This window comes from Scyliorhinus canicula, chromosome 9 (assembly GCF_902713615.1).
Source record: "Scyliorhinus canicula chromosome 9, sScyCan1.1, whole genome shotgun sequence".
NCBI classification, from domain to species: Eukaryota; Metazoa; Chordata; class Chondrichthyes; order Carcharhiniformes; family Scyliorhinidae; genus Scyliorhinus; species Scyliorhinus canicula.
This window is the reverse complement of record NC_052154.1, coordinates 130,967,412-130,982,946: the sequence shown is the minus strand read 5'-3', so window position 1 is coordinate 130,982,946 and position 15,535 is coordinate 130,967,412. Positions and strand designations below refer to the sequence as shown.

Sequence of the window (15,535 nt, the reverse complement as noted above, 5' to 3'; positions counted from 1 at the left end):
TGAATGACCCTGGCGGAACCCAAACTGAGCGTTTGTGAGCAGGTTATTGCTGAGTAAGTACCGCTTGACAGCACTGTTGTTGATTCCTTCCATCACTTTGCTGATGATGGAGAAGAGATTGATAGGGGGGTAATTGGCTGGGTTAGATTTGTCCTGTTTCTTGTGTTCAGGACACACCTAGGCAATTTTCCACATTGCTGGATAGATACCAGTGTTGTAGCTGTATTGGAACAGCTTGGCTAGGGGCGTGGTAAGTTCTGGAGCACAATCTTCAGTACTATTGTCGGAATATTGACAGGGCCCATAGCTTTTGCAGTATCAACTGCCTTCAGCCGTTTCTTGATATTACATGGATTGAATCGTATTGGCTGAAGACTGACATCTGTGGTTGCTGGAGACCGAGATGGATCATGCACTCTGCACATCTGGCTGAATATTGTTGTGAATCCCTAAGCCTTGTCTTTTGCACATGTGCTGGGCTTCTCCATCATTGAGGCTGGGCACCAAAGTTTCCTTAAGTCTGCATGTTCACACATTGATTCAAGGTGGCTTGATGCCGTATGTGGCTGATGCCCTATATACTTATGTGTTCCCTATTTTCTATCACATTCTCCTTTCTAGCGTATCTGTCTCTTTTGTCTGCTTCCAGGCGAAGACAGGAAGTTGTGCATGTTGGCATGGTGTGAAATTTGACCTATATAGAGCAGCTCTGGTAAATGGCCATATAATATAATATTTATCTTTATTGTCACAAGTAAGCTTACATTAACACTGCAATGAAGTTACTGTGAAAAGCCCCTAGTTGCCACATTCTGGTGCCTGTTTGGGTACACAGAGGGAGAATTCAGAATGTCCAAATTACCTAACAGCACGTCTTTCGGGACTTGTGGGAGGAAACTCCGGAGCACCCGGAGGAACCCCAGGCAGACACAGGGAGAATGTGCAGATTCCGCACAGACAGTAACTCAAGCCGGGAATTGAACCTTGGATCCTGGTGCTATGAAGCAACAATGCTAACCACTGTGCTACCGTGCTGTCCCATAGAGCACTCTTTAGGTCTGAGGCCTTGACTCGCATTATGATTTGTTTTTCATTTTTCTTACATTCATTCACTCTTTTGTACAGGTAGATATTGCATCACAACTAGCAAAACATTGCCTTCTGTAAAGATTTGTCTCTAGTTATGAATTACAATTAGCACCATAAAATACTGCTTCCTCTAAGTGTCCAACAAGAGGCAGTGTTTTAGATCGCTGAATCCAAACTCAGCATCTCAGAGCATCTTGCATCCCCCAATCTGACTGTGGTAAACACTCTTGTGGGAGGGAGAGAAATCAGGGCAGAGGGTAGTTTGTTTGTCTTTTACAAGGGAAGCATTTGGTAAAACACAGAGCACTAATGAAATGCATGCGCAGATTTAAATGAAGCAGATGATTGATTATTCCATGTCGGGGGAAACCTTGAGGCTCATTCAGTGGCTGACTCAAAGGATTTGGAGTGGAGCGTATAGGTACTGCCTGCACTTCAATAATTCCACATGAATTTAAATCTCCATCGAATCAATCAATTGATCTTGCAAACACCTGTTTCATCCAAGGACTGCACAGTTAAAGTTAAAGGCCGTGTCATAAAACTTGGCATGCTGGTCTTGCTGGTGAACTTTGCCTACTCCTCCGATGACTTCACTGGTGAATTGTTGTCTTCAAATGCAGTCATCGTTTAGCCTTTGTTGAATGTTTATTGCTTGGTAATAACAGATGAGCAGATCATGAACAAATGCAGACAATGTAAATGTAGTTGCTTGGTTTTCTCCTGTGTTCCTTCTGTGATAAATAAACATGGAGAAATTATCACGAGAATTGCAATACTTCTCACAGTGTCAATATTTCAGGGCAAAAACATGGGACTTCACGAATGGAGTGCAATTGTAAAAACCTTGCAATGAAATGTCCTACTACCAAGAAGAGGGTTTGGAATATGACCTTCTCCTACTGCCTTGACCCTCCTGTGACCCTGCATTCCCGACTGGCAGTCATTACTGATACTGGATTGACTTCTAATGGAATCTTCACCATGTGGAGGAAGCCACTGGTGAAGGTGAGAATTTATGCACTGTTATAGTGAGACACATGCTGCAGAACCTGATGGAAAACAATGAAAAAAAGCCCAGAATCCGATTTCAGCATGAAGTGTGCAAAACACTTTCCCTCCAATATATTCCAAAATGGGCCTTGTATTGCTGCTCAATGTCTATCTTCACCCATGTCCTGGTGTTGGTACTAGATTTAACAGAAAGGAGAACAATTTGGTAGTTTCTTGGACTTTGTCCCCATCTAGCTATTTACATAGGGTGGGTGATGGTGCTGTGGTCAGGAAGGATAATCAAGGTCGGGTAAGGCTGTGGTGTTAGACTTAATTTTCTGTGACTTTATTTACTGCCTGATAGTGAAGAAAAATCTAACTAGTTGTGTTTAAGCAGCAAAAATAAAAAAAAGTAATCAGCAATTACCCACTGTGCAGTAAAGAATCATTGTTGGTGCTGAAAAAGTATAGAAAATGGCAGGTAAATATATTTAAAAAATATATAACTTTAGTAAGGAACTGCTGAAAAAAAATATGCATTCATATAACAGTTAATACCTGAATTATGGACAAGTCCTTCATGTACGTGTATATTATCGCCTTCGGTAATCACTTGTTAAAGAGTATAATTGTCCATCTAAGAAACTCTGTGTAACTGGTCATGAGTTCTGTAGATCCTTGCATGGCTGATAAGCTGAATCCTAGAGCTGCATCTCCAACCGCACAATTGGCCAGTGTTTCACGGAGGTAGGATGGCGCTTAGACTCTAGAGATCTGGCATTTGTTTCCCAGGCCCCTTTTACAGGCTTCCTCTTGCCATCAGGTGTCCTCAAAGAATTCTGTCCCTTATGTCAGCAAGTTCCTTCCAAATAAGTCTCTTCTGAGCAAGGATCTCCTAGTCATTGACATCTGTGTTGCATTTCTTGAGATAAGCCTTCAGGGTGCTCTTGGAAGTCTTCTTTGAGCTGGGCGAAGAAGAATTGCTTTGGCAGTCGGGCCACTGACATCCTAAGCACATGGCCGGCCCAGCAGAGTTAGTTTCAAATGGGGGCAGCATGGTGGCGCAGTGGTTAGCACTGCTGCCTCATGACGCCAAGGACCCGTGTTCGATTGTCTGTGTGGAGATTGCACATTCTCCCCATGTCTGTGTGGGTCTCACCCCCTCAACCCAAAAAGATGTGCAGGGTAGGTGAATTTGCCACTCAAAAAAAGAGTTGGCTTTGAATGATCATGACCTCGATGCTGGTGCTCTTTTTAAAAAAAAATAATTTTAATTCAAGTTGTTCAATAAAAAAATTTCTCCCCACAATTTAAAACAAACAAGGCGCGTTTCCACACCAACACAAGAAAAGAACTCACACCCCCAAAATAATAATAACAAAAAACCAACAGCAATACAAGAAAGAAGAAAATAACAACATAGCAAACCCACCGCCGCAGAAACAAACCCCCTAACCATCCCCAACTCCCCCCCACCCCCCCCCCCCCCCCCCCCCACCCCCCACCAAGCTGCTGCTGAGACCGACCACTCTCTACCCCTTCGCCAGGAAGTCGAGAAAGGGCTGCCACCCGCCGAAAGAACCCCTGTACCGACCCCGTCAGGGCAAACTTCATCCTCTCCAACTTGATGAATCCAGCCATGTCATTAATCCAGGCCTCCGAACTCGGGGGGCCGCGTATCCCTCCACTGTAACAGAATCCAGCGCCGGGCTACTAGAGACGCAAAGGCCAGAACGTTGGCCTCTCTCGCCTCCCACACTCCCAGCTCCGAAGCTACCCCAAAGATCGCGAGCCCCCAGCCCGGCTTGACCCTAGACCCAACCACTTCCGACAAAGTCCCCGCCACCCCCTTCCAAAACCTCTCCAAGGCCGGACAAGCCCAGAACATATGGGTGTGGTTCGCCGGGCCTCCCAACCACCTCCCGCACCTGTTTTCCCCTCCGAAAAACCGGCTCATCCTTGCCCCTGTCATGTGAGCCCGATGCAGCACCTTCAGCTGAATTAGGCTGAGCCGCTTGCAAGAAGAGGAGGGATTCACCCTCTCCAGGGCGTCCGACCACGTTCCATCTTCAATCTCTTCCCCTAGCTCTTCCTCCCACTTCGCTTTGAGCTCTTCTACTGAGGCCTCCTCCTCCTCCTGCATCACCTGGTAAATAGCCGAGATCTTCCCTTCACCGACCCACATCCCTGAAAGCACCCTATCTTGCACCCCCCTTGGCGGCAGCCGTGGAAACTCCGCCACCTGCCTCTTAACAAATGCCCTGACCTAAAAGCGTTCCCAGGGAGGAGGTTCCACTTCCCCACCAGCTCCTCCAGAGTCGCGAACTTCCCATCCAGGAAGAGGTCCCCAAACTGTCTGATGCTTGCCCTGTGCCAACTCCCAAATCCCCCACCCCGTTCTCCCCGGCGCAAAACGGTGATTGCCCCATATCGGGGCCCAAACGGAGGCCTTCACTTCCCCCCTATGCCGCCTCCACTGTCCCCAGATTTTAAGGGCCGCAACCACCACCGGACTCGTGGAGTACTTTGCCGGGGGGAGTGGCAGTGGGGCCGTCACCAAAGCCTCCAGACTCGTACCCGCACAGGACGCCACCCTCCAATCTCTTGCATGCGTCACCCTCCCCTTCCGTCACCCATTTGCGAATCATTGCCACGTTTGCCGCCCAATAATATCCACACAGGTTGGGGAGCGCCAGGCCCCCTACCTCCCTTCTTCGCCCCAAAAATACCCTCCTTACTCTCGGGGCCTTCCGCGCCCACACGAACCCCAGAATCGACTTATTCACCCTTCTGAAAAAAGCCTTTGGAATCAATATAGGGAGGCACTGGAAAAGAAACAAAAACCTCTGGAGCATCGTCACCTTAATCGACTGGACCCTGCCCGCCAACGAAAGCGGTAGCTCGTCCCACCTCCTAAACTCCTCCTCCATCTGCCCTACCAGCCTCGAAAAGTTAAGCCTATGCATGGCCCCCCAGGTCCTAGCCACCTGGACCCCAAGATACCTAAAGCTCCTCTCAGCCCTCTTCAACGGGAGTTCACCTATCTCCCTCTCCTAATCCCCCGGGTGCAGGACAAACAGCTCACTTTTCCCCACATTGAGCTTATAGCCCGAAAAGTCCCCAAACTCCTCAAGTATCTTCAGCACCTCTGGCATCCCCTCAGCTGGATCAGCGACATACAACAGCAGATCATCTGCGTACAGCGACAACCGGTCTCCCCCCCCCCCCCCCCCCCCCTCCCCGCCAAGCCAGGGGCTCAATCGCTAACGCGAAGAGCAGGGGAGACAAGGGTCCCCCTGGACCCCTCGTCCCCCTGGAAAGCCGAAAGTCCGCCGACCTCCTCCCATTCGTCACCACACTCACCACCGGGGAGCTGTATAGCAACCTCACCCAGCTGATGAACCCCTCACCAAACCCAAACCTCCGCAACACCTCCCACAGGTAACTCCACTCCACCCTATCAAAAGCTTTCTCCGCATCCATGGACGCCTGACTCCCCAGCCGCCGGCGCCATCATCATGACATTAAGGAGCCTCCGCACGCTGGCATTCAGTTGTCTCCCCTTTACAAACCCCGTTTGATCCTCATGAATCACTGTCGGGACCACATCCTCCACCCTCCTGGACAGCACCTTTGCCAACAACTTGACATCTACATTTAGGAGCGAGATCGGCCTGTAAGACCCACACTGAAGGGTGTCCTTGTCCCGCTTCAGGAGCAAAGAGATAATTGCCCTGGATATCGTTGGGGGCACCGTCCGGTACAGCCCCTCGTAAATGAACTGAACACCCCATTGATGTCCTTTCCACCCCCGCACCAAGTTCCCTCCTGCATCTGTGGCTCCCCCAATTTCTCTAGCTGCCTCCCGCTTCCAGAGCTGGTGAGCCAACATCCGACTTGCCTTCTCCCCATACTCATATACCGCCCCCTGCGCCCTCCTCTACTGCGCCTCCGCCTTCCGGGTGGTTAAAATGTCAAATTCCACTTGGAGATTGCGCCGCTTCCTCAAAAGCCCCTCCTCCGGGGTGTCTACATATCTCCTATCCACCCTTACCATTTCCTCCACCAGCCTCTCCCTCTCGATCCTCTCCCCCCTCTCCCTGTGCGCCGGAATAGATATCAGCTCCCCTCTGACTACTGCCTTTAGCGCTTCCCAAACCACCTCAACTTGCACCTCCCTGTTATCATAGAGGGGTTCTAGATACCCCTCTATGCCCCTACGGATCCGCCCGCACACATCCTCCTCTGCCAAAAGCCCACATCCAGCCTCCACAGCGGGCCGCTGATCCTTCCCCTCCCTGAGCTCCAGATCCACTAAATGTGGGGCATGATCAGAAATGGCTATCGCCGAATACTCCGCCCCCACTACTCTCGGGATTAGCGCCCTGCTAAGCACAAAAAAATCAATCCGGGAGTACGCCTTATGAACATGGGAGAAAAAGGGGAACTCCCTAACCCCCGGCTCCGAAAATGTTCCATTTGACCACCTGAACCCGGGGACCATCCCCCTCCCCCCCCCCCTACGCCGATCAGCCATAGCTCTTCCTCAACCCGCCACCCGCCCAGGGAACCCCACAAGCCCGCTCCACACGGTGGCAGACCCCCCTCCCATTACCATCCATTCCCTCACAGTCCCTACAGCAACAACCCGGTACCTCCCCCCCCCCCCCCCAAAGCTAGGCCCCCCCCTAGCTGCCCCTAACATTGTGCTTCCGTGAGTCAGCTGACTTCTGCTGACTCCGGCTACTCCCGCCATAACCACGACCCCCCCCCCCCGACGCAACACAGCCATCAATCCCTCACTACCAGCGCTGGCCCCGCCCCCAATTCCTCCAGCGCGGGAAGCAAGCCCGCGCTTCCAACCCGAGCTCCGCCCCTCAACCCAACACGCGGGGAAAATACGGACACATGACCAATCGGGACCCCAAACTACTCCCCAACCCACCAGTGGACAAACAAAAAAAACACCACAGTAAATAAACAACATCCCAGAAAACAACCCCGAAAAAACCAAAATAGCGAAAACGAACATGCAAAATCAATCAGCAAACACAGCCAATATAAACAACAGGATACCCAGGAGGGCAAAGCCTCCAAACAAAGTACATTTTCCCCCAGCCCCCCAGTCCCCAGTTCGAGTCCAAGTTCTCTACCTGGACAAAAGCCCAGGCTCCTCCGGAGAGTCAAAATAGAGCTGGCGGTCCTTGTAAGTGACCCAGAGGCGAGCCGGCTGTAGAAGGCCAAACTTCGCCCCCTTCCTATGAAGAACTCCCTTCGCTCGATTGAAGCCAGCCTTCTCTTCGCCACCTCCGCGCTCCAGTCCTGATAAATCCTAACGTCCATGTTCTCCCACCTGCTGCTCCTCTCCTTCGCCCATCTCAATACGCACTCCCGGTCGACCAAGCGGTGAAAACAGACCAGTACCGCCCTGGGCGGCCCGTTCGGCCTTGGCCTCCGCTGCAGCACTCGATGGGCGCCCTCCAGCTCCAGGGGACCACGAAACGACCCCGCACCCATCAGCGAGTTCAACATTAGGACCACGCAGGCCCCCAAATCCGAGCCTTCCAGCCCCTCCAAGAGGCCCAAAATCCGCAGATTCTTCCGGCGGGAGCAGTTCTCCATCTCCTCCATCCTCACCAGCCTCGTGCGACTCCACTTTCTTGTGCAGCGCCTCGTGCGACTCCACTTTCACTGCCAGGCCCAAAAGCTCATCCTTGTTGTCCGAAGCCTTTTGCTGCAGCTCCCAAATCTCCACGGCCTGGGCCGTCTGAGTCGCCACCAGCTTGTCCAGCGAGGCCTTAAACGGCTCCAAGATCTCAGCTTTGAGAGCTCCTTGAAGGAGCGCTGAAGAAGCTCCTGCTGCTCCCGCGCCCACTGCTGCCACGCTGCTGCTCCTTCCCCACCCGCCGCCATCTTGCTTTTTCTGCCTCTCGCCTTCCTCTGCTGTAAAGCCAACTTTTGGACTGCTCCACTGCGAGTCCAGTCCATCCACCAGCCGCTGGGCACTCTGGCTGTGTTTTCCCCCCCCCCCCCCCGAGGGAAAAGTCAAAACAGCGCCGTTGCAGGCTCTTAAAAGAGCCCGAAAGTCCAAAAAAAGCGGGAGCTGCCGAACGTGCGGCTTAGCTTCGCATCGCCGCCACCGGAAATCGATGCTGGTGCTCTTGGCTCCTTCAAGAACACTGGTGTTAGTATGCCTGTCCTCCCTGCTGATGTGGCGATTCTGTCTCAGACAGCATTGATGGTACCTCTCCAGGGCTTTGAGATGGTGTCTGTAGGTAGTACATTAGGCATTGAATCTGGAGTCATCTTATGCTCCTTCAGCAATAAAAGACTGTGCCCAAATTGCACAAGAGGAAGAAAAGTCTAGGGGAATACTTTCTGGATTGAGTGACAACTCTCCCTCTCTTTTCACCCTTGGTTAAGAATGGAGTGAGGGGGAACCTCACGGCGCTGGTGACCCAGTTTTGAACTCGGCCCCAGGTCACTGTGTAGAGTTTGCACATTCTCTCCGTTTTTTACGAGGGTCTCACCCCCACAACTCAATGATGTGCAGGGTAGAAGAATTGGCCATGCTAATTTGCCCCTTAATTGGAACATAATTTTTTTTAAAAAAGGAATGGAGTTGAGGGGGGTGAGGATTTGAGGTGGTGGGGGGGGGGGGGGGGGGGGGGGGGGCGGTGCAAGGTAACTCTGTAGCTGACTGGTGTCTAAGCTCCCTGACTCTGTTCCCAACATGGCCATTTTGGCTGACATGGATTGGGGCTCGTGAAGTCCAGCTACCCTGTGAGGCACTGTTAATGATAGGTAATGAATGCCAACTAGGATATTCTTTCGAGGGAACCCCACCCCCGGCGCTGGTGGCCTGGCTGCTTTACTTTTGTTCACAACCTCTGCATTCAGATTCAAAGCCTCCAAATCAGTTTTTAAGGCTGGTTTGAAGTAATGAGGAGATATTTGGAATGGTACACTCTGGGTTGCCACATAATTGACCTACTGGAGTTGTTACACAGGGAGGCAACATCTACTTAGCTGCACAATGTCAGCAGGAAAAGTAGTATTTTCAAAAAAATGTTTAAACCTAAGATCATAATTTTACAAAACATCATGTAATTTGAAGAATCAGTAAATGCACTACATTTATTTCATGCTCTTGAACACCAATTTCCCGATTAATTTATTCGCAACAGATGCAAACATAGCTTAAATCAGTTAAATAGTGATCGGAAAGTGGAAATGAAATTTCACCAACAGGTTTTTTATATTACATGTAGGTGCATCCTAAAGCTCTTACTCTAATAATTGAAGGGGAATCATTGCTGAATGATGGCACGTCGATTGTCGTATTTGAAGTCTTTCGAGATCTTTCGATAGATCCACATAATGTTGATGGTAAGAACATTATTTTTTTTTAAATTTAGAGCACCCAATTATTTTTTTCCAATTAAGGGGCAATTAGCGTGGCCAACCCTTCTACCCTGCACATCTTTGGGTTGTGGGGTTGAGAACCACGCAGACACGGGAGAATGTGCAAACTCCACACGGACAGTGACTCGGGGCCAGGATTGAACCCGGGCCCTCAATGCTGTGAGGCAACAGTGCTGACCACTGCGTCACCGTGCCGCCATTGACATTAATCTTTTCTTAAAAACAATTTTCAATATTGATAATTCACAGAAGAGTCTATCTTAAAGCATTCTATATTATAATAAACAGAAATGAGGTACTAAACAAAGCCAATTTATTTGCACCTTTCACGATCACTGGATGTCTCAAAATGCTTTACAGCTAATGAAGTATTTTTGAAGTGTAGTCACCGTTGTAAAGTAGGACCATGGCAGCCAATTTGAGTACAAGTTCCAACAAACAAAGTATGAAAATGACCACATAAGCATGTAATCCGTTGTGATTTTGATTGTGGAATACATTTGGGCCAGTGTGCTGGGGATAACACTTCTGCTTTTCTTTGAAATTGTGCTATTGGATTTTTATGTTCACCTTAGAGGGCAGATTTCATTGATGTCTCACACAAAAGTCAGCATTCTGAGAGTGCAACACATCCTCAGTATTCTACTGGAATGTCAGCTTGATTATTGTGCTCAAGTCCTGGACTGAGACTTGTGACAATAGCCTTCGAATTTGGAAGCAAGAGTGCTACCACTGAGCGACAGCTAACATAGCTCTGTGTTTTCTGCATATTCATTTGTAATTAGCCTAGCTGCTAAATCAGATGGACATGGTCTATTTAAGAAGTATAATAAAGATAATTGGCCGGATTCTCAGATCCTGAGACTAAGGGCACGATTCTTTGGCTTTGTTACGCTCTCGCTCAAGCGAAACGAGGCCAGTGAATAGCAGGAGAGGCAGAAAATAAGAACCACGCCAGGCACCAAACAGTTTGCAACTCCCATTCCTGTAGGCGAACTCAGGATCTCGCCGTAGCGTCGCGAAAAAACCAATTATCATCACTAAAGCCCTATTTCCATGCAATTAACGTGAGCCACCCCATATCCAATGGCCTCCATAATTCAACGGCCTCCCCAGCATATGGTCAGGACGGTGCCAATTAGTACTCCTTTTAAAAATGTGAACCTGGCAGAAGGGCTTTCTGTGGAGAGCCAAGGAGGTGAGTAGCCATCTTTGCTCACCAGCATAGAATCCGGGGGCGCTGTGCTTGCTGCCCCAGTGCTTGGCGGGTGTGGGGGATCCTCCACTGGGGATGAGGAACCCTCCGCAGGGGTGGGGCCCATGGGGAAAAGGGGTAGGCGTTTCGGCAGCCGTTCGTGGCACCTACCATGCCAACTCTTGGATCGTGTTAACCCTTGTCCCTGCCCGCCTGGCTCACCGACCACCCTTAATCTCCGCTGACTGCCAAAGCCTCTAGCCATTCGGCTGAATGCTATTGCTGATAGGGAATTAACAACCCCGGTAAGTCAGCACTTCACGCAACTCAAGTGGATTCCCACGGGTGAGCGAGCTACATATAGCATGTGCGAGTCATTGCCTAACATTCCGATCAGACCGTGATGCCTGGACACTGCACCTGAACACTGCAGGAGGCAACACCACACACTCAGCAGCCAACATCTGAACTCCCAGGGGATGGGACACCACTTCGAGGACATGTCCACGACTGGACGGTGGGTGAGTGCCACGGGGAGGGGGACCAGCGCCTGGTCCAGGGTACAGGGTCTGGGTCCGGTGAGGGGGACCCGCTGCGGCCAGGAATGTGTGGGCAGGGGCATTCCGAGTGGAGGGGGGATCAGTGGAACATTGGAGGGTCCCTGAGTGGGGGTACCGCTGTTGTTAGTATAACACCTTCACCCAATTCCTTACAGATATGAATGCTTTTGGCAGGGATATTGGCTCCAGAACTTTCCCTAGTGGTGCTGCTGTCTAGGCCAGGCGGCAAAACACCAGAGACACAGACAGCAGGTGCATTACCCAGAGGGTGAAGTCCTGCGACAGCCCAGGGTGTACAGCGGTCCCCAGTCGTTGAGCAGATGACGGACAGCATGTGCCGCAGGAGGCTCCGCCTCAATAAGGAGACGGTGCGGCACCTGCGTCATGTCCTCATGAATGTGGAACCACATGGAGGAGGAGGACACCCGCTCCCTGTGACCGCCAAAGTCAGCGCAGCCGTGAACATTTATGCCTTGGGATCATTCACAAGGTTCGAGTGGGGACCTATGCGGCATCTCACAGACCACAGCCCGCAAGGTCACGGATGTCCTGTATGGCCGGGCGGAAAACGACATCATCTTTGACATGGACAAGCCGAGCAAGATGCCCAAGCAGCAGGTTTCCCTGCCATTGCCGGGATGCGCCTCGCTGGGCTATCTGGAGGTGCCCTATGTTGAGGTGCCCTATGTTAACCACTCCCTCAATATACAGCTCCTGTGCAACCACCAGATGAAGATATAGAACATAGAACATAGAACAGTACAGCACAGAACAGGCCCTTCGGAACAACCCACGTATCCACCCTATACCCGTAACCCAACAACCCCCCCCCTTAACTTTACTTTTATTAGGACACTACGGGCAATTAGCATGGCCAATCCACCTAACCCGCACATCTTTGGACTGTGGGAGGAAACCGGAGCACCCGGAGGAAACCCACGCACACAGGGGGAGGACGTGCAGACTCCACACAGACAGTGACCCAGCCGGGAATCGAACCTGGGACCCTGGAGCTGTGAAGCATTATGCTAACCACCATGCTACCCTGCTGCACGCTTCTGGGAGTATCCATGATAGCTACATCTTGGGGCAGTCGGTCAACCTCGGCCTCTTCAAGAAACACCCCAGGATGAGCGTCTGGCTCTTGGGCGATAAGGAGGACCTGGCTAATGACGCCAGTACGAAGACCGTAGACCAAAGCGGAGTGCAATGTGGCCCATGCAGCCACCCGGGCTGTAATTGGTGTACTGGAGATGCGGGTCCAATGCCTCTACCACTTGGGTGGTGCACTCCAGTACATCGTCCGTAGGGTCACTCGCATTGTGGTAGTCTGCTCTACCCGCCACAACCTCGTATAGCAGCGTGGCAACGAGCTGGAGGTTGGTGATGAGAAACATGTGGCCACCTCTGAGGGGGAGGAGGAAGAGGACGAGGACGATGAACTAGCGCTGGACCAACAGGGACAGGAGGACGAGGCCGGGGAGGAACCTGAGGACCAGCGGTGGCTGCAGGACTGGCAGCAGCGGCGAGGGTCTGGCAAGCCCAGAGTGCCAGGGAGGCTCTCATACTCAACCGATCCACTTAGGATGTGGCCTGGTCCGTCACCCCCACTCCCATTTCCCACCCTCCCAGGATATGTCTTGCATCACTCCAGGGTGCTGGGACTGTGTTGGCACTGTCAGTGGGTCACTGGCAGGGAGGTGATGATAACTGCAGAGAGCTGAACGCCAGTGCTCCTAAATCTATGTCCTAGTCTGGCCCCTGCCTGTCTGCTGAATGGTCGCTCGGAGGTAAAGGGCGGAGTGGGAGGGGGGGGGGGGGGGATGCTTGGAGAAATGGGCCAAGGGTTCGGAGGTCGGTCTGCATTGTGGAAGAAAAGTGAGCCAGGGCCCTCCAGTCCCAGACAGAAGCATCATACTGGTTGTGGTCAAGAGTGTTATTGTGTTTTACTTTCCCCACTTTCCAGAAGGTGCTGCTCACTCCCTATCTACCTCACCCCTACCTAGCCATTCCTCCTCCACCGATGCCCTCAGTGATCCTCGTTGTATTTTGCCTTCTTAGCTCTACCACTATGTCTAGGTATCTCCCCCAGGATGCACATCTGAGGTGCAGGCAGCCAGCTGTTTACATCGTTATGTGGCCTCTGATGCCCCTGGCAGTCATTATCTGGGGCCGGAGGGCTCCGGCTCCCTTGTCAACAGTGCATGTACAGCCCTCGCGAGACACAGCCTCATTAGAGAGGTGGAACTTGGGCGAGCTGATGGCCACATCCCCACTCTGGATTGGGGCCCAGCACCCCCCACCTCCCCGTCGGTACCCATAGGGCCCAGGGGTTCACCTTGGTACGGAGGGGCAGCTGGTTCGAGCCCCGGCTGCCCATGCATCATCTGGCTCTGCCAGCCCTGGCGGTTCCACATGGTCTGAATTATCGTGTTGATGCCCTTGGCGATACTCCTCAGTGACTGGGACAAGCTCTGTAGTGCCTCGGCAATGCCCATCTGCGACTGGGACAAGCTCTGCAGCGCCTCGGCCATTCCCATCTGAGAGTGGGACATGTTCCATAGAACCTCTTCAAGACCAGTCTGATACTGGGTGACATCTCCCAGTGAGGAGGACATTTTGTTGAGATGCTCAGCCATGACTGTTAGCGAGTGCATGATGCCTTGGACACCTTCACTAATGCTGTCAATGTCATGCACCAGGCTCTCCACTGCGATTGCCACCCTAGCAGTGTCGCCTCGGTGCCACGCATTGCTGGGGACATCTCCAGAGGCCGTAGCCTCTGGGACCCCACCAAGCGGCTATGGATCTGCTGGAGTGATGCTGACATCCGCCTCTGAATGTCCCAGCCGCTCTCGAATGTCTCAATCAACTCTGGGAAAACCTCTTCCAAAGGCTCAGCATCAGGCTGGGACCCAGCTGGGTCCAGGGATCCAGCGGACCTCCGACTGCTGTCTCGTCTGGGGAATCCTGCTTGATGCACTATCAATTACGACTAGACGAGAGTAGAATGTAATCAAGGCTTTATTACACAGAGATGTGTGGTGTCCTACAGCAGCTGACAAATGGCTGCTGTTCAGAGAGCACACACATTTTACTCCGCCTACTGGACGGAGCCAGCAGGCAGGGATCTACCCCCGTACCTGTAGTACAGGGGCCTATCCGTAATAGCCATATATACAATATAATACAACAGTGGTGACTACCACACTGCCTCCATTTGATGCACATCAGCAGCAGTGTGTTGCTTACCAGATTGTGCCGCGGAAGCCTGATAACTAATATTTTCCACCGAGGTATGTGTATCTGCGTGGGAAGAGAGTGGGGATGACAGCTGTGAGGAGACTATTATGGTGGGATCCTTGGAGCTCCCCTCCGAGGTACTGTCCTGGGAGACTGGAGAGGATGCCACCCGGGATGGAATGGTGCCGTCGGCTGGAGGACCTGCAGGAGAATGGATGCGTTGTCAGTGGGAGGTATTGGTCAGTCAGTAAGGTGGTTCTCTCCTCTGTGGCGTCTGCCAGCCACCCCGTGGGTGATCAGCCTGTCCTCGGCCACACCTGCCCGGCCTCCAAGGCCTGCTCCTCAAGGTGGTAAGGATTCTGATGTCTGGCACCCCACCGCCAGTCTAGGCCCTCTCCTTGGCATTTGTGGAAGAGCTTTTCTAGAAGAGGCACAGAAAGGGCATTGTTAGCCACATGCGTGGTTCACAGTGATGGGAGGGTCTGTGTGAAGGGAGGGTTGGGAGGGGGGTTGATAGGGAGGGGGTGGACAAAGGGTTGGGGGGTGTTGAAGGTGGAGGGAAGGTTGGGGGGTTGCATGGAGAGTTGGGGGGTGGATGCTCCCATGGGGGTGGAAAGGTCTCGGGGGGTGGGGGGGGGGGGGGGGGTTGGGGCGGGTGGGTTATTGTTTCTACTCACTCGTGCTGCACAGTGTAGGTAATTCTGTTGCTCGTTCTGGGTGAGTGTTTGCTTTACACTCAATTGGCTGTTTATTTCCTTAGCTCTAGAGTCGCCAGGTATCGTTGTGATACCGCCACAAGATTCAAGTTCAAGTTCAGACCAATGACTCCATACACCAGTTAGTAAGTTCAAAACAAGACACGTTTATTATAACACAGTTATTTACTACTCATGCATATAACACTAAAAGACTAGGCTATTCCTACCACTAACAGGCCAATACCTATCTGGAATAAGGGAACTGCCGGATCAGGGAACAATGGCCTCTTGCTTTGTCCTGGATCCGCAGGCTTCCAGTTGGTGTGGACTAA

At 51.8% G+C, this 15,535-nt stretch overlaps 1 protein-coding gene across 1 annotated transcript in view; it reads left to right on the top strand.

Annotated features, from left to right (window-relative positions):
• Nucleotides 1-15,535, top strand: part of LOC119971691 (sodium/hydrogen exchanger 10-like) — a 730,493-nt gene that overhangs the window by 125,373 nt on the left and 589,585 nt on the right. The window contains exon 5 of the mRNA XM_038807592.1: nt 9,354-9,471. Coding sequence (XP_038663520.1) covers nt 9,354-9,471 — 118 coding nt within the window. The remainder of the gene's footprint in view (nt 1-9,353; nt 9,472-15,535) is intronic.